General features: G+C 42.4%; 1 protein-coding gene and 1 long non-coding RNA gene across 9 annotated transcripts in view; one reads left to right on the forward strand and one right to left on the reverse strand.

The window, feature by feature from the left end:
* TNK2 (tyrosine kinase non receptor 2) overlaps positions 1–26,807 on the forward strand; it is a 191,398-nt gene that overhangs the window by 156,232 nt on the left and 8,359 nt on the right. For 6 of the 8 annotated variants that reach the window (XM_073675216.1, XM_073675217.1, XM_073675214.1 and 3 more), the window contains 9 exons: positions 2,106–2,258; positions 3,807–4,084; positions 6,012–6,138; positions 10,244–10,390; positions 10,787–10,881; positions 14,429–14,623; positions 18,481–18,572; positions 20,630–20,749; positions 24,077–25,512. In XM_073675216.1, coding sequence (XP_073531317.1) covers positions 2,106–2,258; positions 3,807–4,084; positions 6,012–6,138; positions 10,244–10,390; positions 10,787–10,881; positions 14,429–14,623; positions 18,481–18,572; positions 20,630–20,749; positions 24,077–25,512 — 2,643 coding nt within the window. The remainder of the gene's footprint in view (positions 1–2,105; positions 2,259–3,806; positions 4,085–6,011; positions 6,139–10,243; positions 10,391–10,786; positions 10,882–14,428; positions 14,624–18,480; positions 18,573–20,629; positions 20,750–24,076; positions 25,513–26,807) is intronic. The other 2 variants (XM_073675212.1, XM_073675213.1) reach the window with 2 other exon arrangements.
* Positions 654–13,379, reverse strand: LOC141259355 (uncharacterized). The gene is made up of 3 exons (XR_012318408.1): positions 13,262–13,379; positions 2,448–2,582; positions 654–1,110 (listed from the first exon to the last, which is right to left on the reverse strand). It is a non-coding gene; the product is annotated as an uncharacterized lncRNA (long non-coding RNA).

The following is a 26,807-nucleotide window of genomic DNA, read 5'->3' on the forward strand; positions in this document are numbered from 1 at the left end:
TGGTGTCTTTCTACAGGGTTCTCTATAAGTTTATGTTCACACAATGAGCTTTTGGTGATTTTTGGATGTTGCAGATTTTCTACACCCATTAAGTAAAATAGGTTATTTGCCTTTTCTCGAAAATGCGCAGCGTAAAAAACTCACCAAAAACTCATTGTGGGAATGCAGCCTAAGGCCGGGGTCCCACTATCGTATGGCATCCAATGCGATATGCTAATGACACTCGGCTCCTGCTCTGCTGCGAGCAGGAGCCGAATGTCTGTGCTCCGTGCGCCGATCCTCTCGCATACAGAGGATCGCTGCACAGCTGCGGAGGGGACAGAGAAAGTAATTTCTCCATCTCCCCTGTTGCGGGCATCGGTGGGAATCGCACTGCACTCGGGTGATATCCGAGTGCAGTGTGATGTTTCACACGCACCCATAGACTTATATGGGTGCGTGCTATCCGAATGCAGCATGCAATCGCAGCATGCTGCGATTTATGTTCCAGCCCTATCGCAATCCTATCAGCACTGGAAAAAAAACGCCACTGAGCACACACTCATAGGATTAAATTGGTCTGAATGCAATCCGATTTTTTATCGGATTGCATTTGTCCGATTTAATCGCAAGTGAGAGCGAGCCCTAAGACTTCAAAAATTACAGGAACGCCACATGGACAAAATGATAAAGCATATAAAAATTCTGCGTCCATCAGCATTAAAAAAAAAAGGCACACCGTAATCCATTACTCCTTTGCACCATACTGAACGTTTTATCCGTACATCTAGAAACATAGAATGCCGGCATTATTCACTCCTCAAGATTGAAATTGCCACACCAAGAAGGAAATGTCGTGGAGTTATGGAAATCACAGGATGGATAGACATGTTAATAATCTGCAAATGGTGAAAAGATGGAAACAGAATTTTTTAAACATCTCTATGTATCGGGTATGAGTGCCACATGCAGATACACGCACCTAAATGCCTTGGCATACTGTCACTGAGGTTAGTTGTCTGAGGAATGTTCTGCCATGATGAATGCACTTGGGTCACAAATAATCAAGATCAATAAAGTAGTGTTACTCCGGCCTTAGCGTAAATCTTTCTGATCTCTCGCAATATTAAGCTGCAACAAGACAAGTGAAAACAGTATAGTAAAATACACATATAGTACAATACATATACCGACAGACAATTCTATATATTGATGATGTGACCTAAGGTTTAAGATGGTTATAGTGAATGCCATAATATTTAATAGGTAAAAATGACTATTGTACAGCTCCTTTACTGTTATCTCATGTAGCAAAAAATCACATTCAATGGAGGGAAAAAATTGTATCCATCACAATCAATAAATATCCATGGGACAATTATATAGTAATGATAATGAGAATTATGCTGATAATATACACATCAAAACTGACTGCGATTCTGCACAACCAGTATATGGATGGCTTGTAATCAGCTAAAGGAAGGATGTAGGAATGTGGTGCTATTTACAACCAAAGAGAACACACAAGGGATGACCGGAGTCAGTAGACCATAATAATCCCAGAATGCGGTACTTGGATCATAATCCAATCAATGCGATCAGCATATGTGGTAAACTGAGCCCTAGTGCACCTTTACCATGGACAACCTCAAGGAATTGCTCAGTTAAACCTTTTGGCTCTAAGGTGTCCAAAGTAAAAATCCAATATGCTTCTTCCTGGAGAATTCTTCTACTGAATGCTTTCTCATTATTTTTTCCATTATAAGTCAGACACGCAGCATTTCTCATAGAAATGAGGAAAAATATAAAGACTTGCACCAAAAGCACTTGTAAAAACACAATTGAAAATGCAAGCAATAAAAAGTAAATTTTATTTTAAGATTCTTTTAGTTTTGATACAATGAAGTGTGTAAGATGTAGTTAAAAACATGGAAATTATAATTGCTTGCTATGTATTGCTGATTCACCAAGGGAAATTCCATTAAGTTAATATAAAATATATGCAGATGCAAACCAAGTATTAGTAGAACAAGGCTAAAGCTTCTCTTATTGTTTAGTTTGGAAGAATGACCTTAATATTATGTCATTTATGATACATAGTTTAGCAAGTTTGCACTTTCTTTCAGTTCAATGTCGCTGTGAAGTGCTTGAAGACGGATGTACTTACACAGCCAGATGCCTTGGATGATTTTATTAGAGAGGTCAATGCCATGCACTCTCTCGACCATGTCAATCTTATCAGGCTTTATGGAGTGGTCCTTACACACCCTATGAAAATGGTATGGTGTTGTTTACATGTATTTACATTGTGACGTGATTATGTATCCCATTGAACACTTCTATACGGCACATTGTTTGTTTGTTTTTGAACTATTGATCGGTTCTGTAAATTAAAAGGGCTGTCCATTAATAGACAACCCCTTCTTAATTGCTAAAGTGCCCCACATAAATTAAAAAAAAATATTTACCTCCTAGACCAGCGACACTCCAACGATGTCTGCCCCATGATTACCAGCAGCCATTATTATATCATGTAACTTCCAAGGCTGTGGCGTTTGAGTCTGTGTCCATTTTGTTGGAGTGGGTATAAAACGCTCCGACTCCTAAAATATATAATAAATTGGTACAGTAGTACAATGCTGGATGTGCTGTAAATGTTTTCATAAGAATTTGGGAAAGTTATGAAATGTCCTATAAATGTCTGTTGTGTTCCTGATCTAAGGATCTGGGCTTTTAGTTGAGATGAATCTGTGCTGCACTTTATGTACATGCTCAGTAGTAGTAACTTGGCAGCCGGGACCATGCTGAAGGCCCCCTGTCACTTCCAGATTGGTTCTCTTTTGAAACTGAATATAGAAAACCATGATTTTATTATATACAGTAATACTTTGGTATTGCGGTGTATGAAGTAGAAGCAATCAAGTGATCACAGGTTCAACATCCCTGTTGAACCTGTGCAATAAAAAACAATAAAAAAAAATGCAAATAAAAAACAATCAAAATGTCTTTTGTATCTCAAAATAGTATCAATAAAAATTGGCGCGAAAAAAAAAAACGCTCAGACCTTCCATCAACTGAGAAAATGGCAACTCCACTTTTTTTTTTTTTTTTACAAATTTCAGAATTTTTTCACCGCTAAAATAATAATTAATAAAAACTGGACACGTTTGGTATCACTGTTAACGTATTGACCTGGAGGATCATATTGGCAAACAACGAATGTCATATAGACATAACCCCAAAAAAATATTGCAGAATTGCATATTTTTCCCGCAATTTTACTGTACTTGGAATTTTTTTCCCATTTTCCAGTACATTAATTTAAACAAGCCCTCATTACACTCATGGCAAGTGAAAAATAAAAAAAATGATGGCTCTTGGAACATGGGGAGGCGATATCGAAAACACAGCAATTTAAAATTCCCGGGTCCTTAAGGGGTTAAGAAAAACTCGCGCAAAAAACTTGAAACTCTGAACATGTCTCTGTGAGCTGAGTATGGTCTTATGTTGTGCTGAAAGAAATAAAATACTAAATAAATTAATAACTTTTTATACTTCTTTATTATGCATTAAAGGGGACTGTGTCTCTGGATCTCACAATACAAGCTGCTAAAAGGCTTTTATGGCCTTTCTGACATGGAGTTTCACGTCGGCCCCATCAGATCTCAGTGATCTATTTAATCATTTATGCAGATTTATTGTGAAATCTGGTGATACATCCTTTTAAAGTTGAAGCATATTTGAGTCTATTAATTCTTGCTGGGGGAGAATATGGTGTTTTTATGTTTCAGCTTTGAATAAATAGCTGACTCTTTTTTTTTCCCCAGGTTACAGAACTTGCTCCTTTGGGCTCTCTTTTGGACCGCTTGCGTAAGAATCTGTGTCACTTCCTTATTTCCACACTCTGTCACTATGCTATACAGATCGCTAATGGCATGGCCTACCTGGAATCCAAACGTTTTATACACCGGGATCTTGCAGCCAGAAATATTTTGCTTTCTTCAAATGATCTGGTTAAAATTGGAGACTTTGGCCTCATGAGAGCACTACCCAAAAATGATGATCACTACGTTATGCAAGAGCATCGCAAAGTACCCTTTGCTTGGTGAGTAATATAAAATAAAATTAGGTAGCTGCACAAGTAGTCCAGAAAATATTATATCGTGAATAAATATTTTGTGATGCTGCTTAAAGGAGTTGTCTACTACTTTCACGCATGCAGCACCCCGCCGATCAGATGTTAACAGTGGCGGCCGCCGGCCGGAAGTCCTTACCTGCGGTGCTTGGCCGTCCATCTGTAGTGGCCGGCGCTTGTTACTGTACATCTGCCTCCTATTCAATTGAATGAGAGGCAGATGTGTAGTACCCCGCTGCGGCCACTACAGATGGACGGCCATGCACCGCAGGTAAGGACTTACAGCCGGTGGCCGCCACCGCTGGCACCGGTAACAGCTGATCGGCAGGGTTGCCGCATGCTGGACCCCGGCCGATCATACATTGATGACCTATCCTATGGATAAGTCATCAATGTTAAAGTAGTGGACAACTCCTTTAAGTGTAATTTCCCACAGCCTCCCACAACCCTGCAGACTCTGCCTGGGCCTTAGGGTCTCTGTATACACTGATGCTGGCTGTGTGTGATTTCCCTTCCCCTTTTAGACTCTGCCTGGTTCTCCTGTCTCTCCACACTGTTGCTGGGCGCATTCTTTCCCCTCTCATGCTGCTCGCTCTGTTATGCTCCTTTACTTGTTGATATCACTAACACTATTCTACTCTGAGAAGAAGACTGACCTCAGCCCTAAAATAGAACCTCTGTGCTGTTGGCATCTTTGTCAGAGGCAGCAGAACAACCAGCTACATGAAGGAGTTGCATGAACTGTACAGCAACAAATTAGTAGGGCCGATTTTATTGAATCTTTAGAAAGTCACTTAATTATAGCATTTATGAAGAAAATAACAGTGTGTAAAGATGAACATAGTCCAATACTTAGGGGTTTGGAGAAGCGTTTATTAAAATAGATCTGTCATCATCTGTGGTCTTCTATTTAAAGGCATCATAGTGTATACCTCAGCATTTCAGGGTGTAGATAACATCTGAACAAAGCCTTGAGAGGTGACATGTGCGTCCAGCACTGGTAAATGAGCTTCTGCACTTTGTAACCACTTTTGGGATATTTTTTTGTTGTCCCAGCAGAGACCGTTTTGTCGTTTTTAACGGTCTGTATGGGATGTTATGTCTCCTTTGCCGTAGTTTGTGATATTTAGAATTTTTAGGTTATGAATAAAGTGATTTTGGTTTTATGGATGGTTGTGTGCCTCTATATGATTTTAGATTATAATCTGACATATTTGCATTTGGATTTTGTAATTTACGTTATCTTTATTTAAAGACAGATTACACACAAAAAATATTGTTCTGTTTGGCTAAGAATAGCTGTGAAAGAATACAGTGGAGTTGTAGCTATGAATCCAGTGTATTAATGAGGGGAGTATACCCCCCCATCCCCACGAACGTCATAGTATGGTGACAGACCCACTTTAATGTAAAGTCGTAATCTTCTATCCCAATCATTGATCAAAGAGTGGTCAGAGTTAATAAATATGATTTGAGTCCCTGAAATGTGACTTTCTAAGTAGGCATTACCCATGAGAGACCCCATAAACATACACTCTTGATTTAACAAAGCGACATTTCTGGCAGTTTTATTAAAATAATGAAGTAAGGTGTAATCTGCAAATTAAATTGGTTGTCTGAATTTTATGATATTACCCATATGAAGTATCAGATGGTGGGGGTCCAACGCCCCCACTGATCAGCAGTTTTCAACACTGGCAGCTGGGGGTAAACGGTGAACAGAGCTGATCAGCACAGCGCCATTCACTGTGTAGTGGCCGCTGCCGAGAACTGCAGCTCTGATCCTGTTGAATAGCTGAAGGATGTGGTACGGAGTGTCATAAACCTGGACATTGTCTTTAAAGACCATTTATATTAAGATGTCAACTTTTGTTCTTTTTTGTTGCTGTTCTTCCAGGTGTGCCCCAGAGAGCCTAAAGACTCGTACATTTTCCCATGCAAGTGACACATGGATGTTTGGGGTGACATTGTGGGAGATGTTCACTTATGGGCAGGAACCCTGGATTGGCCTAAATGGCAGTCAGGTGAGACTACATACATACTACCAGTCTGCAGATGGTAAGATCTGGATGGATTGTAAACTGGCTGTAAAGAGTTTTTATATGTTATATATGTATGGTGAATAAGGAATAAATGAAGATTCTCACCTTTTTTCTGACATGGAGCTATGTAAAAGTTACTTAAATTAAGCTGATTCTATTTTTTAATATCTATCTGCATATTTACATGTTGACTCTGAAATTCCTTTATCCCCTTCCAGACCCATGATGAGAATGCACTAGACCAGGGGTCTCAAACTCAGCTGGGCATATGGGCCGCACACGGAAAAACATTTAATTTGGGGGGCCGCATTATTTGCATGACAAAGTGACATTTTTAGTGATACCATTTTATTTTCTATACACCTTTTGAACTGGTCCTCATCTTGCAGACATGGTCTCCCCTCCAGGTCCCCCATATTGCAGACATGGTCTCCCCTCCAGGTCCCCCATATTGCAGACATGGTCTCCCATCCAGGTCCCCCATATTGCAGACATGGTCTCCCCTCCAGGTCCCCCATATTGCTGACATGGTCTCCATTCCAGGTCCCCCATATTGCAGACATGGTCTCCCCTCCGGGTCCCCCATATTGCAGACATGGTCTCCCCTCCAGGTCCCCCATATTACAGACATGGTCTCCCCTCCAGGTCCCCCATATTGCAGACATGGTCTCCCATCCAGGTCCCCCATATTACAGACATGGTCTCCCCTCCAGGTCCCCCATATTACAGACATGGTCTCCCCTCCAGGTCCCCCATATTACAGACATGGTCTCCCCTCCAGGTCCCCCATATTGCAGACATGGTCTAGCATCCAGGTCCCCCATATTGCAGACATGGTCCCCCATCAGCAGACATGGTCTCCCATCCAGGTCCCCCATATTGCAAACATGGTCCCCCATATTGCAGACATGTTCCCCATATTGCAGACATGGTCCCCCATCCAGGTCCCCCATATTGCAGACATGGTCCCCCATATTGCAGACATGGTCCTCCATCCTGGTCCTTATGTTGCAGACATGTCGTCGCCCCCCCCATATTGCGCATAGGGCCGCCCCCCCCCATACCGCGCACAGGGTCCCCGTCCCCCCATACCGCGCACAGGGTCCCCGTCCCCCCATACTGCGCTCAGGGTCCCCATCCCCCCCCATACTGCGCTCAGCGTCCCCGTCCCCCCCCATACAGCGCTCCCTGTCCCCCCCCCCATACTGTGCTCAGGGTCCCCGTCCCCCCCTATACTGCGCTCAGGGACCCTGTTTCCCCCCCCATACTGCGCTCAGGGTCCCCGCCCCCACCCCCATACTACGCTCAGGGTCCCCCCCCCCCCCCATACTGCGCTCAGGGTCACCCCCCCCGCCCACCCCCCCCATACTGCGCTCAGGGTCCCCATCCCCCCCCATACAGCGCTCAGGGTCCCTGTCCCCCCCCCCCCCATACTGTGCTCAGGGTCCCCCCCCCCATACTGTGCTCACGGTCCCCGTCCCCCCCCTATACTGCGCTCAGGGACCCTGTTTCCCCCCCCATACTGCGCTCAGGGACCCTGTTTCCCCCCCCATACTGTGCTCAGGGTCGCCCACCCCCCCCATACTGTGCTCAGGGTCCCCGTCCCCCGCCCACCCCCCCATACTGTGCTTAGGGTCCCCGTCCCCCCCTATACTGCGCTCAGGGACCCCGTTTCCCCCCCCATACAGCACTCAGGGTCCCTGTCCCCCCCCCATACTGCGCTCAGGGTCCCCCCCCTGTCCCCCCCCCCCATACTGTGCTCAGGGTCCCCGCCCCCCCCTATACTGCGCTCAGGGACCCCGTTCCCCCCCCCCATACTGCGCTCAGGGTCCCTGCCCCCCCCATACTGCGCTCAGGGTCCCCGTCCACCCCTATACAGCGCTCAGGGTCCCCCCTCCCCATACTGCACTCAGGGTCCCCGTTCCCCCTCCTTACTGCGCTCAGGGTCCCCGTTCCCCGCCACAAACCTGCGCTCATGGTCCCTCCCCTCCAATACCCATACTGCGCTCAGGGTCGTTCCCCCCCCATACTGCGCTCAGGGTCCCCGTTCCCCCCCCATACTGCGCTCAGGGTCCCCGTTCCCCCCCCATACTGCGCTCAGGGTCCCAGTCCCCCCCCATACTGCGCTCAGGGTCGCCCCCCCCCATACTGCGCTCAGGGCCCCCCCCCATACTGCGCTCAGGGTCCCCGTCCCCCATACTGCGCTCAGTGTCCCCGTCCCCCCATACCCATACTGCGCTCAGGGTCCCCGTCCCCCCCCATACTGCGCTCAGTGTCCCCGTCCCCCATACTGCGCTCAGTGTCCCCGTCCCCCCATACCCATACTGCGCTCAGGGTCCCCGTCCCCCCATGCTGCGCTCAGGGTTCCCGTCCCCCCCCCATACTGAGCACAGGTCACCTGTGGTGTATTTCACATGACAGAGAAAAAAAAAAAAAAGATTCTCACCTGTCCTCCGTTCCCTCGGCGTCCTTTCTGCACCTGCGGCCTGCAGGCACAGACCCCGTAACGATTGTGGCTCTCTCCAGCAGCCGCGGACATCAGCGCTGTAATGCAGTGTATTGCTGCACAGAGACCGGCTCACTGCACAGCAATACCAGTGTCAGCTGCCGGCCTATCAGAGGCCAGCAACTGACATCTGCGTCCCAGCGCAGCGGCGTATGACGTCAATGCCATGCGCAGATGTCAGCTGCTGGCCTCTGATAGGCCGGTGCTGGCACTGGTGTTGCTGTGCAGAGAGCCGGTCTCTGCGCGGCAATACTCTGCATTACAGCGCTGATGTCTGCGACTGCTGGAGCAAGCCGCAATCGTTACGGGGTCTATGTGCCTGCGGGCCGCAAGAAGCAGCCAGAGGGACCGCATGCGGCCCGCGGGCCATGGGTTTGAGACCCCTGCACTAGACTAACATTTTCCCCATGGATTCACACCATCACCTCATGGAAACATATTTAGACCAGCTTCTACCATTTGTAGTGGTCTTAGTGACTCTTCACTATGATTGGTACTCTAAGACCACGGTCAACTTCAAGTGAGGCCAGTAGGGTTGAGCAGGAACATTTCCCATCCATAGAGCCCCTCAGGCGTTGTATTTCTTTACTTTCCAATAAATCACACATTGGCCACCTATTGTAATTCAGAAATAATCTGCATTATTTTTCATCTGAAACTTCAAAGCATCTACAGCATAAAGTGGCTTCAGAAAATGATTCAAGGCCATACCATTTGTAACGCCAATAAATAAAACGTTATGTATGGACCATTTATGAGAGAGATCAGAATGAATATGCTTCACTTAGTTGAAGCATTCATGTAACACAAGAGGTCAGGAGATCATGTGAGAAATTCAATTTTATTAATTATGAAAATGTTAAGTCTATATAACCACAACACCACTAGTTACTTTGAAAGGGATTGTCCACTACCTAGCCAACCCCTTCTCAATGTTTCCGCCTTGTAAAATAATAGCACTTATACTTATTTTTTGCAGAGTAAATTGAAGTTTTCGTTGGGATAGACATGGCTATTTGACTGCTTTTTATTCTGTTTTTATTTGTAGAAAGCTGGATGAGCAAACTACAGAAATTCTGCCCCTGTTTTTCAGGGATTTACTTAGATTCGCCATGTAGAAGAAATACTTTAAAAATAGAATTGTAACCGTTTATTTTTATCCATTAACAAAATACAAAGTGAATGAACAAGAGCGAAATCTAAATCAGATCAGTATTTGTTGTGACCTCCCTTTGCCTTCAAAACCGCAGTGGTGGTTGCCTGAACTATTCAGTTATACCAAATTTCTGAAAACTGTAAAAATTGCTTCTGTAATGTGTAAAAGGCGACACACTGCATTATATTCAGATGATTCTGCAGCTCCCTCTGCGGGACACATAAGGACTAACTGACCAGGTGAAGTAACTGGACAAGGTCTGCAGAGATCTGCCTTTTCCTAAGGATGTCGAAGTATCTCACCATGTTTAGTGTGCCAGCCATGTCTATATCACTTAGTGGAATCATTTAGTGATTTGCTACAGACCGCTTTACTTAAGGTTTTACTAACATGCTGGGCTGTATCTGCCTAATTTCTCTTTGTAGATCCTACATAAGATTGATAAAGAGGGTGAGCGGCTGGCACGACCAGAAGACAGCCCACAGGACATTTATAACGTCATGCTGCAATGTTGGGCTCACAAACCTGAAGACAGGCCAACGTTTGTGGCCCTGAGAGATTTCCTGATAGAGGTATACCTTGGTTTCCAGCTATGTGTACCATTATTAAAAGCTACATGATTTCCTGTTATGATATGCATACCCCAGTCTGTCATCCCCTAGTAACAGAAGTTGGTGTCAAAACGTTGCAGCCTTTGGAGGGTTATCACTAAACACTAATTTTTACTCGTGAAAAGGACTGTGACATTGCGGTATGTAAAACTCTATTCTAGTGCATCATACGGTATACCACAGTCCTACTGTAACAGCACGGTCACGTTCATAAGTGTTTCTTAGTAGTTCTACATGAAAAGGCATCAATAATTCCACAAAAAGTGACATTAATGGTGAAATTGCTTGTAAATCGTTCTACATAGAATCAGTATGTCTTACAAAGAATAATCCATTCTCATTTTTAATGTATCGCAGGCTCAACCAACAGATATGAGAGCCCTACAGGATTTCCAAGAGCCAGACAAGCTGAATATCCAGATGAACGATGTCATAACAGTCATCGAGGGCAGGTACCAGTTCCCTCCCACCTGGGAACTTACAATGTATAGAAACATCTTGTAATGCCTGGGATAAGGCCACATTCACATTAGGAGCATGGCGTTGGGAGAGTACCACACTATTGTGTCCCACCAGAAAGGAGGTTTAACTGAGTCCAAAGTTTCATCTTAGGACTCCTGTCTCCTTTTTGAGTCATTACAGTTAATGGAATTGTAAGGGGACATTTCTTAATGCCATTTTGGGGTATGCAGATTGCCCCATGATGGATTGCTCAGCATAGAGTGTTTTCCTAATGTGAATTCATCCTAACGTATATACAAGGCTATTTAGTCATCCAATTAAACATCTGGTACACACAACACTTTTGTTAACCCGTGAAACTGCCCTCTTGCTGCTTAGTACATAAGGTTGTAGAAATCCTCTCTCCATCTGTCTTTCTTACTCCATGGCCTGCTCCCAGTTGTCCTGCATGCAGAATTGGGAACTAAATCTTGGTGTCACATGACCGTGGTCCCTAATTAGGAATCTTTGGAGAACTTTATGTTGGGAACCTAGCTGTAGTCAAGTAATACCTAATTCCCCATTGTATCACCTGTATGCTTTTTGGGTACCCACCTACCTAGAGCTGGTGATGCAGAACATGCCACGCAGATTATCACCAAAGATATGGTCAGATATGAGCAAAATGCAGTTTTATCCTAAAGTCAGTTTGGATAAATGATGTTCATTTTACCTGTAGACGTTTCCAATAAGGATATGGAAATTTGCTTTGCGTGAAGAATTAAAGATTTGGTTTGTTTGGTATGTTATGTACTGTAGAAGACATGAAATTTATCTGCAGGCATAGCCTGAATCCCGGAGCAATGTAGTGTCCGTGGTAATGCCTATTGCAGCCTGGTTTGGTGGCCTGAGCAGACCTTATACCCGTGTCGGACTGGTTCACAGCCAGACCTGGACGTTCATGTTCTGCTGTTGGGATTAGCACTACCTAATGCAGTTGGCCTGTGCTTACACATTGCATTTCTTTATGCCACCTGCAGAAGATTCATTTTTGGAGTCAGACAATAATGGCTTTCTTAAACAGTTCTGTAACCCATGTCAGAAAGTTGTGTCGTTATATATTATGTCAGGAATTAATGATTAACTTGTTATTCTGCTAACACATTGGAAAATCAGGGGTTACACAGTGAGTATGCCACTGACTCACACTGTGGGTAGGTTATCAGGTCTGGGTGGAGAGCTAAAAGTGAGTCACGGGGGAGCGCCCATCACAACCACACCTCGTAATTGTGCCCAGGCGTCAGAAACAGGCGAGTAGACTGATAGCTCCAACCAGGCCAGAGAGGCGGAGGCCTGTCTTTAACCCGTTCACTGCCACGGTTGTAATGTGACTGGCGGCTGGGTAGCTCAGGTGTTCAGTGATGTGTAGGGCAGGCAGGGCGTGTATTCATGTTCCTGGAGTCACAGCTTGGACATGTACAGTCATAAGTAGTTAATGAGGAGACATTCCTGTAATTTTACGGTATTTCTGGGGGATTCGTTCTAATGATAAATGTTGGTATCTGGTTGGGCTTCAGGTATTTTGTATGACAAGAAAAGTTAAGTTTATATCAGTATTCGGGCTGTCGGGAATACTGAGACCCCAACAGAAACCTGACAGACTGGACAGAGCAGTCATAAAAGTAATGAATCTCTGACTACTGTTCTGGAGAAGGAATGATGGCAAAGACAATTCTCCTTTACCGATTTAGATGTAGTTCTGACTTTATTAATCCAAATGCAGTCATCAATTCGACAGGGAGGAGATGTAAAATGATCTGTTTTTTTAGATAAGTTCCTGGCACTAAAAACCACTTCAGAATACGATCAGTATGAACTAGACCTAATGGTTAGGCCAGAGCTGTACTATGTCACAAAGGTGAAATTGAAGCTATTGAGCAATGACACAACTCCGTTTCTTCATTCCTATGGTTAGATCTAATGCAAAGCAAGAAGACGGTTGTGTAGGTAAAGCTGTGTGCTAGCTCTACATTCACTCACTACAGGGCAATGCAAACCCCCAATACTTCCTACAAAACCTAGCAAGAAACAAAATGGGAAAGTGGTTGATAATATAAAGCCACATAAATTGACTTTCATTCCATTTCAGGTTTGCATGAGAAATGGTAGTCCGGGCCCACGGCACAGGAGCAGTGGGTGGTGATAATGCAGCGGTGTCACCAGCCAGGAGTCATGGCATGTTGTGAGCAGAACGCCTCACCTAAGATTAGGTCTCATCATGGCTGGGCAGCTCAGGATTTTTCTGCTCTTAATGGAGCATTCTTGTGACAAAACCAATGTCCCTGCGAAAGAATGGGTTAAATGCAGTACAAGGAACTTAAATGCACTCACTTCCTTTGACCCTGCCTGTGTACCAATGGCGTGCTGCAGCTTAGATACACTCTTCCACACCCACACACTGCTCCCATTCCTGCTGGCAGCGACACAGCGGGGGCAGGTGAGATGATCTTCAGAGAAGGGATGGGTTACACGGGAAGGGGGAAGGGGAGAGAGGTGTAAGAGTCCTGTCAGGATAGGGGACAGACTTTAGACTCTCTTGGCTCCGTAAGTAACCTTACCACTGATGTACTGTAGGATTTCTCCTGGGAAAATGCTGAAACATGTCACTATAGTCGATTGGACTGTAAAGAAACCTCAGTGGTGCAGTGTGATCTTCATGGTGGTCGCATTTACACATAGCTCAGATATGTTTCATTATCACTTTGATTTCTAGTATTGCGATGAGCCCTACACATTATGCTTATGGTTTTCACCCTGACATGGTCAGATTTGTTAATCGGCAGTGTGTCTCACTCCTCACCTCCACTCTGCTTTTCACTATGTCTGTTTCTTCTCCTCCACCTTGTCCGGCCACATTTTTTACATTATTCAGAAACTAATCAGTAAATGCAGTGATTTTTCTTACATTTATTTGCAGCCATGTCTCTGAAAACTGATCACCTATTAGTTACTGGTGCCACTAAGTAATTACGGAAGATAGGGCTGCGTGCAACTTTGTACCCGACATGGTGTGGAGGACGATTCTGGGGGCTTCATTTCCGTCTCTGTACAACGTATAAACCTGGCTGGAGGTGGATACCTGTCATGTCTTGTCCATTTCTGGAGTTTTTGGCTAGATGATTAGTAAGGGATGTAAGGAATTCCATAGGAGTGCTAGTGACAGATCTGCCTGTGCGTGTCTCCAGGGATGACAGGAAGAAGGGCTGACTCACTCTTTACTATGCGTGTACCCACGTGTTAATTAGGCAAGGAGGTAATCGCACAGACTGAACACGTAGCCACTCCAGAAGCGTGCACCTGTACTGCAGGAGGGTACGGCAGCTGCTGGTAAGCCTCAACAATGCTTTTCTCATTCACTTGTTTAGGGCTCTAAATGAAAAAGCTGAACACCGTTCTGTACATTAGTTCTGAGATTTGGGGCCTCATTTGGGTATATATTACTTTTGCAGAATTTAGCCTACTCATCATGGCCTGATGTCTCCTTTATCTTTCCCACAGGGCTGAGAATTACTGGTGGAGAGGTCAGAACAAACGAACATTGAAGGTTGGTCAGTTTCCACGTAACACGGTGACATCTGTAGCTGGACTGTCGGCTCATGATATCAGTCGCCCTCTAAAGAACAGCTTTATCCACACCGGTCATGGAGACACTGTGCCTGCTCATTGCTGGGGCTTCCCTGACAGGATTGATGAGTAAGAGACCATTTCCACAAATCTAAATTGCTCTTATCCTTTGGCTCGCAGTGCCTTTTAGTTTCATCTGATTTGCTTATATTTTAAGGTATCTACAGACAATACGATAAGCATTACAATTTAGTGGCAAATTAGCGGAAGAGAGGAATGACTTGCGTGTGCTAAAGCTGGACAATTAAGTTAGGCGATATTCACCCAGCTTATGTTGCGTGAGATTGTTCTCCAGATGTAGCTCATCATATTATTTCCGGCAACAATGTGGAGATGAATCTCCATTATGCAAGTGTCACTGTTACATTGTTCCAAGTATATGGCATTATTAACAAACATATAAATGTCAGTTTAGAAAAGAGGTGGAACAACAAACTGTGTTGTAAAGTCATTGTAAGTAAATGCTTTATGCCACTTGTGGGACAGAGCTGATCCTGCAGTATGTCTTCAGTCCGCTAGTACATTGTAGTGCTCAAAAATGAGACAGTGATTCCCAGACATCATTGATCATCACATCACCTATCTATATGATCATGTTTTATGGCACATGCTGTACAGTCATCCCCTCTTCTGAGCACATATTGCATTACATGTTAAGTATATCGTTTTTTTTATAGTGATTGAAACGAGGGGAAGAACCATGATGCCTTACTATATGTGACACCTATCACAAGTCTAAGTGGTTACACCTTTACAGACTGTCAGTTTTGACATTGATATTTTTTGTTACTGTTTTTTTTTTTTTTTAAGAAAATCTTAGCAAAAATGGCATTGCTTTGAAAAGCACATCAAAATAACAGGACAAAACTGACACATTTAGGGTATGTGCCCACATAGCGTTTTACAAGCGTATATGCTGCGGAATTTCCGCAGCATAAACGCTTGGGAAATGCTTGGTAATCCGCCCCCCATGGTCCCCAATGACAAGCCGCACTTTCAATGCCTATGTTGCGGATTTTTCTGCAGCGTTTATGCTGCGCTCAAAAATCCGCAGCATGTCCATTAATTTTGCGGACACGAAGCGTAATCGCCGCCATTGACTTGCATTGAGACGCATATAATCCGTGTCAGTACATTTGTACACACGGATATTATGCGTTTCTATGTGCGGATGGTACCCAAGTCTGGAGGAGAGGAGACTCTCCTCCAGACCCAGGTACCATAGAACCTGTTAAAAAAAAGAATTTAAATTAAAAAATTAAGTTTATACTCGCCTTCCGTTGTCCTCCCGGTGTTTTGTCTGCTCGGTCCAGTGTCTTGCAATGCTCGCGCTGACCCATCACATGGCTCAATGACGTCACCGCAGGTCCTTCACACCACCGGGAGCCGCCCAACCCACCGGACCCAGCAGACAAAAAATCGGGAGGACAACGGAAGGTGAGTATAAACTTTATTTTTTTTATTTTTTAGCATTCTTATTCTTTTTTTTTTTAACTATTACTTGGTCACACTACTATAAATCCATGCTGGTTGCATGGATTTATATAGTGTGACCAAGTTGTCAAGCACTTTTCCAAGTGATGCTAAAATCGCTTGGAAAATCGCTTGATAACCATCATGCAGAAATGCATGCAAAAACGCTTGACAAACGCTTCTACCTGGCGGGAAAACCGCATGTAAAATCCGCATGCGTTTTTCCTGCTAGGTAGAAGCGTAAAAAATATGCAGCATTTCTGCATCGTGGGCACATAGCCTTAGACTTGGATTACTCAGTGATTTTGGTCTGACATTTTGCCTGCGACTTGCTATCGCCATACCTTTTGAAGAGTTTTGATTTTGGCTATGAAAACACAACCAAATATCAGACCGGTCGCAAACAAGTAGCAATTTAATGCGACTTTCATTGCAGACTATAATGGCACAGATGTTTGTAACCTGGATTGTAGGTGATGGGAATGTTGGGACCCCTATATGCGCATGCTACAACACAGCAACATTGACTTCTCATTAGATGCTATGTCATACGGTCATCCGCTAAATAAGGGGTCCCTCATCTGGGAATACATGCTAAAACTGATGAAAGGTCCTCCAGAACTATAGGAATGATACAAAACTATTCTCTTGTGACTGTCTAATGCAAACAGAAAATATTCAGTATGGACCATCAGGCTCATTGCTTTCTGCACTATGAATACTGTCTGATTTGGCCATAGCTGGACAACATCTATCAATAATACATTAATATTTTCTCATTTTTTTGTATAGATTTTTTCTTAAATAACTAACTTTGCAGATTTCTTTATTCTTAGTTGGCCCAAGCTGATTTTAAGAGGTCATTTTGTTGGAAATGTATTTTTACTAAGTTTTGATACTCAGGCTTCTTTTTCCTGCAGTGCCCTCTGCTGGATATAAAGTATAATGTGTCTGTAAAGCTGTAGTCAGACTGGATATGGCGTTTCACTAAAACTGGAAATGATAAAACTTAACAATCATACAAGATTACTGTTAACAATAATCTGTGTACTAACTACTTTGGGAAATACTAAAATAAAAATATATTTTAAAGCTGCTTGCTTTTTTTTTCATTTTTGTCAATGTCTTTCAGCTAAATAAAATGATTGCAAAAGTGCATGTAGCCTTTAACCCCTATCTGCCATGCCTGATTTTGTTTTTCCCTAACCTTCTTCCAAAAGCCACAACTATTTTTATTTTTCCATTGACATAGCTGTATGAGGGCTTTTTTTTATCTTGAGGAGAGTTGCCGTTCTGAGTTTTGCTCGTCTTTTATGTAGGGCTCTTTCAGATGTCTATGATAAACGGTCTGATGTCTGATCACAACGCAGGGACTGGCTGCACATCTCCTGATCCCAGCGTGATAGCTTTATATATTTCTATGAAGCTGTGTCGCTCGAGGCAGGAGATGTGCAGCTGGTCCATGCTTTGCGATCAGACATCAGACCGTTTATCATAGACATCTGAAAGACTCCATATTCTAATAACGTCCACCTAATTTGTTCACTGCCTGTGGTCATTCATGTCTAGCAGGTCAGTCCCTCAGCTGTGGTCCACTTGTACACAGACAGTGGACTGATTCCTGCCAGTCACTAAGAATCAGCAGTCATTTTTCGCCAGCACTGGACGCGTTGGATGGATATATAATTTCAATGTTGGAAGGGACCTCCAGGGTCATCTGGTCCAACCCCCTGCTCAATGCAGGATTCACTAAACCATCTCAGACAGATGTCTGTCCTGCTTCTGTATGAAGACTTCCATTGAAGGAGAACTCACCACCTCTCGTGGCAGCCTGGTTCACTCATTGATCATCCTCACTGTCAAAAAGTTTTTTCTAATATCTAATCTGTATTTTCTCCCATTCAGATTCATTCCGTTGCTTCTCATGTTTCCATGTGCAAATGAGAATAAGGATGATCCCTCTACAGTGTGACATCCTTTCAGATATTTGTAGACAGCTATTAAGTCTCCTCTTAGCCTTCTTTTTGCAAGCGAAACATTCCCAGATCCTTTAACCGTTCCTCGTTGGACATAGTTTGCAGTCTGCTCACCACCCTGGTAGCTCTTCTCTGGATGTGCAGTTAGAGGAATCAGCAGAACGCCAGGAGATGCTATAATGAGAATGTATTGTCTAGACACAGAAACATGTTGTAAAAATTGTTTGTTTTTTTTTGTATAATATAACAGAGTAAATATTCAGTCATGTAGCAAACAATTTTGAGGCCAGAAATTATAAGATGCATACTATTCTGGTAAAAAAAACAGTAAAAGGGATTTTTTTTTTTTGCTTTTTACATAGCATTTCAAACTAATCCATTCCATTTTGCTCAGAGGATAAATTTGTCTTTTATCATATTGTGATACGTTTAGTTGCTTTTATGCCTATGATTTCTGTTGTATGCTTCCCTCCGCAGGCTGTACTTGGGAAATCCCATGGATCCCCCTGACATTCTAGGACTGGATCAAGGAACACCTAAACCAACTCAGCTTCCAGGGAGGGCAAAGAGTAAGTAGTTTTTCTTCCATAGATCCATATTTTCAGCATGCTTGTTCAAAAGCGAATGTGTTAATTGTCAATCTGTGTCTGCTCCACACTTTTACAATAAGGAAAAATGATAATTTCTTTAATATCTTCTTTTTGCCAGGTTGTTCAACTTGCAGGCGGAATTGTTGAGATTTTTTTTTAAGCAAAGTTAGCAGAAATAGTGCTAAAATGAAGAGTACATATCGTGCCCCAATATATTACTAGTTTTAAATGCTTTTTTGAGCCGCTCTAGACAGCTTTTGAAGCGTGTCTGGAAGAGGGGTTTGGGTAAGAGTAACAAATCTGCTAAGTGATATTCATATAGTTTGCACAAAATATCTGAGTAAAGTACACCAGCCATAAGGAAAGGAGCAGTGTCCCATGTATTCAGCAAGGTGCTAAAGAGTTATCCTGCCTTTTGCATCTTTTTAATAAATTTGACATAATTTGTGTGATTTTTACCTTCATTTATTTTGTAGTGATATTTACAAATCTCCCCCAATGTCCTCTACTGTGTCTGTGTGACTATTTCTGCTCTTTGTTCTGCTGGTTCAGAAAATCATTCTGCACATACTGTAGATGCCCACACAAATGCTAATCAAGTGCTAATGTGGAGATTACTATGGGAGGTGATTTATACCCACACAACATACTGATAATAGCTGCCTTCGTATAAGATCTAGAGTCGGAACTGTAGTTGTAGGCACTTAAGGACAGACTAACCTGGCAAAGAAGCAAGTTATTAAAGGGCTTTAGTAAAAAAATTAAGAAACAGAGCATAAAGGGTTGGTTCATTAATTGCATAAGTTCTTTTATGCATACGCTTTATGTTGTCTGGATTGCTTTATGTATATGCTGTATGTTATCCCCAGCATTTCCTAGGAAAAAAAGATGCCGCCTTCTTTGGCATTTTGCCAAAACATGATCCAGCTCTGTAAAAGAGGGTTAACCATAAATGATAGATGCAGGTCCTACCTCCGAGACCTGTGCATGACTATTGCTCAGCTATTTTCCGAATACCCAGTAAAGTGAGTGGAGAGATCAGCACTTGATGGCCAACTTCTGTTTTCACAGATGGAGCCCTGTTTCTGAGCTAGATGAAAATCCCATCTATCAGACGTGGATATGCTATAAGCATATCCATCTTTTTAGCCAGACACGATAGTGTAGACACAGTATTGTGTCCAGCTAAACCACAGACATTGCCAGTAAGGAGACCAACCTGAGTCCAAAGTTCCATAGTTTGGATACCTTTTGCCTCAATGAAGTCAATGGCTGTGTCTGAGAAAGATCTGAATACTGTTTTTTTGGGTATTCCAAACCAGTCCTGATGGAGTGATTAGCGGGAAGGAGAGAGTGGTGGAGAACTCGACCTCACAGTTTGCATCTGGCAACATAGCACTTTTGTAAAACCAAATACAATACACAATATGTAAACCACTAAATATTTCTACATTTTTTATCTTTTTGTTTTAGCCAAAAGCAAGTGGATTCAGAAGCAGTGAGAAATATAAATGAATCTACTTCTGTCTTTGGCTCAAAAGTCTGCATCAAAAATTACAGTGGTGTTTTACATAAAAAAAAATCCCCATGATGGCAGGTGACCCAAATAGGGCATTAAACACTTGTTAGCAGCTGAAATTCACTGTGTATTTTACCACCAAAGAGACCACAGAGAGGTGTGTAAAGGTCACCTCTAAGCTTCATTTCTACTTCGCCTTTTTAACATAAACCCTTTTTTTTTCTGTAAAACTACACCATTAGGAAAAAACATGTAAAATTGGATGTGTGAAAGAGGGCCTAATTTTAACCAATATATCCCGTTTCTATGTTCGTTATTCTTTCATAACTACTGCTTGCTGTTACTTTTCTTTGCCATAATTCACTTTTCTGTTTGATTTGATCATATCTCTAATATGGTCCCTGTGTCATGCTGCTTTCAGAAATAATTTTAATTTGCATGATTGTGCCTCATGTAAATCAATCACTGAATCAGTTACTGGCTTTTTTTCAATGCTTCATGGCCTTTCTTCTCTCAGGGGAGCCTCCGCCTCGCCCTCCTCAGCCTGCTGCCCTGGTTCAGAGTAAGTGTCATCCCTCCCTCTTCAGTGCACCTTGCTCCTGCCCGCTCTGTACCCTTGTACTCTCTCTCTCTCAAGGTACAGCGCATACGATCTATGGATTAACCCTGTGCTCACGTTGCCCTAACCCGTGTGCAGTTTAATTAGTGATTTGATACATGTTAACCTTTTATATACATATAATAAATGCAAAAGCATTGCCTTATTAACTTTTAAATGTGAAAAGAATAAAGTAAAGTTGTCTATTTTTCTGTTTGCAGCCCTCTTCACGATCAATTAGATTTTGCTCCTAAAGGGAATATGTTATCAGAAAATGACTTGTTGTTTGAATCAATTGTGTTAAATGAATGTATTTTTTATACATTTTTGGCAGTATTTTTTTTGTCTTTTATTACATTCTGTATAAAAAAAAATTGTTATCCTGTAATTTTCCCATTGGCCACTGGGGCTATTTTAGTCCTTTCAGGAAATTCACATGCAGATTAGCAGAAATAGACTGACTCAGACCTTATCTTTTGTACTGAAGCATCTAATGAGCATGTGCAGATGGCATTGTTAAGTGAGGGGTAACGGGGTCATCTGTGGCATTGCTTATTGTGATTGGTGAATCTTGTGTTATCAGCGGTGTATAGATAGGTCATCAATCATTGTAGTCCTGCCTCTGATGATAATGAGCCCATTGATACACTTCAATGGACAAGAAGTGAGAGTCTAAAATAGTCCAGGGGTCAATGTGAACAGTGCAACATTACAAATTTTGTTTTTAAATAAAGATTGCGATATTGAAAAAGAAATGCAAAAAACTCTTTAAACAATGGGTCATTTTCTGATGATTTAACCTTAAAAATATTTACACGATATGTAATACTGGAATGTGCACAGCACGTCTGCCTCTGGCCTGTTTTTCGATTTTATGAACCTTTTGTAATAAAAGCTTACTTATTGAACAAGGAATAGTAATTTAATGCATGTTAAGGGACATATTTAAATGCATTTGCCTGGTATCATAGAAAGACCACTTTTTCTGAAGGATGTTGCCCCTGTCTCTGTCATGTTTTGCCCCAAGATTACAGTACGTGTTTTTTTTTTTATTTTAAATAAATTTATTGTTTCACCCCAAAAAGAATGATGGATATGTTCGCCCCTGCAGTGTCAGCATGTGCAGGGCTGGGGATTTAGAGGATGGTGATTGAGGGGGTGGAACGGCGTATCGAACCTTTGGTCATGTTGAGGGCGCACCAAAGTTCCCTCAGTTAGACATTAATAAACTTAATAGCTAAAATCTGCAATACAGATCTGATTTTTATAGGGGCTAAGTCCCCTATATGAATCTTTAAATACATTTTTATTGGTTTTTTTTGTGTGTTACAACCACATTAATGTGCATTTCTTCATTGGCAGCAGTTTTTTTTGTTAGGTGTGTGACATTACAACTTAGATAATATATGAATCATTTGACTTACATTGATAAAAACACATAAAAAAACTCCAGATGTATTAAAACACACTGGCCATTGAATGTACTAGGACCGTAGTTTAATTTGCTGGCCTTACTCCAGAGTATGGTAATAAATGATTTGTTGCATTTCACAAATAAATTATAAGAAGACACATGTTCACCTGTTCTGTTTTAGAAAACCAAATGCTACAAGCAGGAGTAGATTACACAGCGTAATTTACACCAGTTTCTAGCCACCTTTCGAAAGTAATGAGAAAAACATAAGGCAGAAAATGCCTTTCCAGATGTCAATAATAATAACCGATGATAAATGCTTTGCACCGATGATAAATGTTAGGACGGTGGGGGTCTGCTGTGCTGCACTTGGCTGTCTCTGTCCCTTTCTAAGACTCTGAATGCAGCAGGGTACACATGCTCAACTAATGGTCAATTCAGACTTGTCATTGCAGTGTTGGACAGATGAGGGAACGTCTCCCCAGTTTTATTGATTTAAAATGGACAGAAGATAAATGTTTTTATATTGAATAGCAGTTTCCACTTGAATGAAAGTTAAATAGTCTAAAATATACAAAATATGCTAGATCAATATACCTTATTATGTGATATTGTGTGGTGTAGGGAATCATGCTTTCAGGTAGGTATAAGGTAGCCTTGTCCAGGTGCTAACTAAACAGAACAGACCCTGGCTACTCATACATGGTTGAGCTAGTCCCAGCTCTGTCAAACAAAACATTTATTGTCCATAGCAACCACTGATACTTGCAGTTTGATGCTTACAGCCTGTGCAGACTCTTGTCATAGAGATTCTAGCTTTTCTCTTAAGCCCCAACAAAATTCCACTCTGGTCAGCTTCTCCTAGCTGAATAAGGTGAACAGCTAGCCTGGTTATATGCAAAGCCAGCCAGGTGCAAATAAGAGGCTGTAGAGAAGTGTTTCCCAAACTCCAGTCCTCACGACCCCCAACAGGTGTTATTTTCAGGATTTCCATAGTGTTACACAGGTGAGAGAATTCCTGATGCCTTGAGGATACTTCCGTCCCCTGTGCAATACTAAGTAAATCTTCAGAACATGACATTTTGGGGGCCGTGAGGACTGGAGTTTGGGAAACACTGCTGTAGAGCTAGGATATAACCTTAGCCTCACTGGCTTTCCTACAGTGGACTATAGAAATTACTTTGCTATTAGACACACCCCAGGTTTAGGTAGCAGAAAATGGGGGAAAATTTGTTTATTATGGATTAAAACATCCCTAGTGGTGTACAGAAGTGGAGGGGGTTAATATTTCAATGCAGTTTTAATGCACTGGGGTATAGAGAATAGGTAGATAAAAGATCCATTGTTGGTGTTTATCTGCAACGTGTGTATTATACACATACAGCGCACACATTATGTACTTTTTATGCAGCTCATATCCATACACATCACTGCTGCATGCACAGTACATGCACACTCAGCTCTGCTGTATATACAAACAGCTCTGCTACATCAATACACACAGCTGTGCTACATTATTAATCCCACAGACACACACATACTGTGTATACACTATTACATACTGAAGTTCTTCCAGACTTATGACATGTGACTAATCACTTGATCTGACAAGTCATTCAGCTAGCTAGAACTTTCAGCATTCATGGTAGCTTTCTCTTTTTCCCTGCACTGATCCGATAGATCAGTGTTGGGCAGGAGGAAAGAGATGCCACTACATAGTCCAATCACTGTTCGGGAAGGACGTTGTGTCAGCCTCCTCAGACATATGAAGCCTTCTCTGAACTATAACATGCACACACAAGATTTTTTTTTCTTGCTAAAAAGTGTGTCCATAATATACAGTCGCTTGGGTGATGTGCTATCTGAGTGAAGTAAATCTCTTGTGCATTTCTGAATATTATGTGCATGAAGTTCTCCTAGAAGTAAATTTCTTCCTGTACTTACCATCTTAGGACCAACTTATCATCCTGTCAACGGTGAAGGCGACTCTCTGTCATCTGGAATCAAGAAGCTTTCCCTCAAGAAGACCACAACCAAAGGACTTAAATTGGTTAAACCTTCTGCAAGGGTAGCTGGTACCAAAGTGACTGACCGGCACCTTCTTGGAATTAAAAGTTGCAGCTTCTCTTTAGGAGACGTGGCCTTGATAGACTTTGGAGAAGATACTAGTCCACTAAGCCCAGGCTTTGTCTCTCCTATAGCTGAAAAAACTGCTCCTTCTTTAGCTAAATTGGCTATGGATGCCTTTTCATTGCTTGATAAAACTCCTCCCCAAAGTCCCTCACGCTCACTTCCTCGTCCTCTTCATCCAACGCCTGTAGTGGACTGGGATACAAAACCGCTTCCTGCTCCACCAGCTTATGATGAGGTGGCACAAGATGATGATGATTTTGAAGTATCCTCTATAAATAGCCCTGAAGTTTTGGAAAACAGAGAAAAAGTAACGATAAACCTACTTCAGAAGGCTAGAGACAAAGGAGAAACCAACTATGGTTATGTACAAGAAAATGAGAGAGGCCAAGTTAGGATTAGAATAGAGGACAATCTGTTCCTGCCTTCAAAGGATATGAAACAGTCCACCTTTTCTCAAACATCTGAACTATTTGAGGAGCTGCAGCAAGAATGCATGAAGAAGCTCAATGTTCCTCTCTCCTCCTCGCTTGCATCAACTCCTAGCCCAAGCTCATCTGTTGCGAATATAAATGTAACACTTTTAGAGGACAAACCACAAATACCACCACGCATTCCCATCCCCCCCAGACCAATCAGACGCAATGAGCAAGAACGTTTGTCTGGAGAGCTGTCTCCTGCTTTTGGGGCAGAGGATGTTGGGCGAGCACCCTTACTACCACCACGGGACCCATTGTCCCAGCCATCATCTAGGACTCCTAGCCCTATGGCTTTCCATGTGGGTTCTCCACAACAGAGATCAAACCTCTGTTCTCCCATGTGCGTTGGACTTTCTACTTCTCCAGGAAAACCTATGCCCACCACTCAAAGCTTTGCTTCAGACCCTAAATATGCCACCCCAAAAGTTATACAAGCACAGGGTAAGGACATTCCCAAGGGTCCTTGCATCTTGCCTATCGTAAAAGATGGTAAGAAGGTTAGCAATACTCATTACTACCTTTTGCCTGAGAGACCATCATACTTGGACAGATTTGGTAAATTTTTAAAAGAAGCGCCAAGTCCAGAGGAGACATCGGTGAGCAGAAGCATCACTACAGCCACTGTAAGGCCAATGATGCAGCATGCGGACAGTAAAGCAAACTTTTCATCTAACAACAGCAACTGTTCATCCAAATGTAATGTGAAGACCTCTTGTAGCTTGCAAAAAATTGTTTACGACGGCCCAGATAACTTCAGGCCCTCAGATATAATCCGACAGGTGAGTTTCCTCTAATTACCTAACAATATGCTGTTGTGTAAATGCAAAACTTATAGTATCTGGAAATAATAATATGTTTATTTATATAGCACCAACATATTCAGCAGCACTTTACAATTGAGCGGGAAAGGAAAGGTAGATGCACGGTACTGTATGTCAAGATTAAAGTGTACTTATGATTATTTCATAAATGATTATAATATTGGGATGTACACATTAATGTTTTTTCTAAATAAATTAGCAGTTTCTGCTGCTAAATATCATCATGAAACATCCTCTGTGCATGCTGCAAGGCTGATCATTTCTGTGCACGACGAGACGCACTGTCCTGCTCTGTCTTATAAGGTTCCTATCCAGTACTACAGCCAGCCCTGTGTAATGTGATTCTTCAGCTCGATACAGGCTCTCCACAAGGAGAAATGTTCCCCCTTAGACCATAATACAGATGAAGCAATAGTGAAGTATATCCAATAGCTACTGATACAAAAGAAGATTAATTGGTGTGATTAGTAGATATTATGGTAAGGACAGTTTTACACATACGGAACTGTACGATATCTGGAAGTGAAGAACACTGAACCTCGGACGTGTGAGACCTTTCACTGCTGTCCATTCTTTATGCTGGAGGTCTGTATTCATAATGAACCTGAAAAGAACTTGTATGCTAAACACATAAATAGGACAATGGGACTTTGACATGTGATCGCTGTGTGTTAATAATTTACTCAAGTACAAGATACAAAGTTTTATAGGCGTATTAGGCCATACATATTAAATCATTTGCAAGATCTTTATGGGGGCCGTTAAAGGCTCTGTGTACATTGTTATTGCTCCAATATATCTAAAATAAAATTAAGCAACTTTGCTAATGGTCTTGATTCCAAATATCCTACAATTTTTTGTCTACAGTTTCAATGAAGACTTGTGTCTCCATGTTTACAGACTACTAAATCTCAGGAGTCATCTAAAATTTATTTTTCCCTAATGTCACATTCCTTTAGGGGGTTTAAAGTTAGAGAAAATGGTTGAAATCAAGTTAGTGCAGTGGGTTTTCAAAAGTGATTGGGCTGGAACTGGACATGTTATTTCAGCATGGCCATGGGTTGGAATGTGTTAAGATGCTGTTGTGCTTGCGGTGTGTTATACATCTGCGGTCACCATTATTGGCACCCTTGATCGTTTATTATAAAAAAACAAAACAGTATCTTCAGAAATAAGTGGATCTTCTGTGCTTCTATAACATACTTGTGTTTTCCCAATTGTCACTTCAACGGGACGAGCATGCAAAGTTTTAT

Source organism: Phyllobates terribilis, unplaced genomic scaffold, assembly GCF_046119375.1.
Source record: "Phyllobates terribilis strain yellow unplaced genomic scaffold, ASM4611937v1 Scaffold_3__8_contigs__length_932513732, whole genome shotgun sequence".
NCBI lineage: Eukaryota > Metazoa > Chordata > Amphibia > Anura > Dendrobatidae > Phyllobates > Phyllobates terribilis.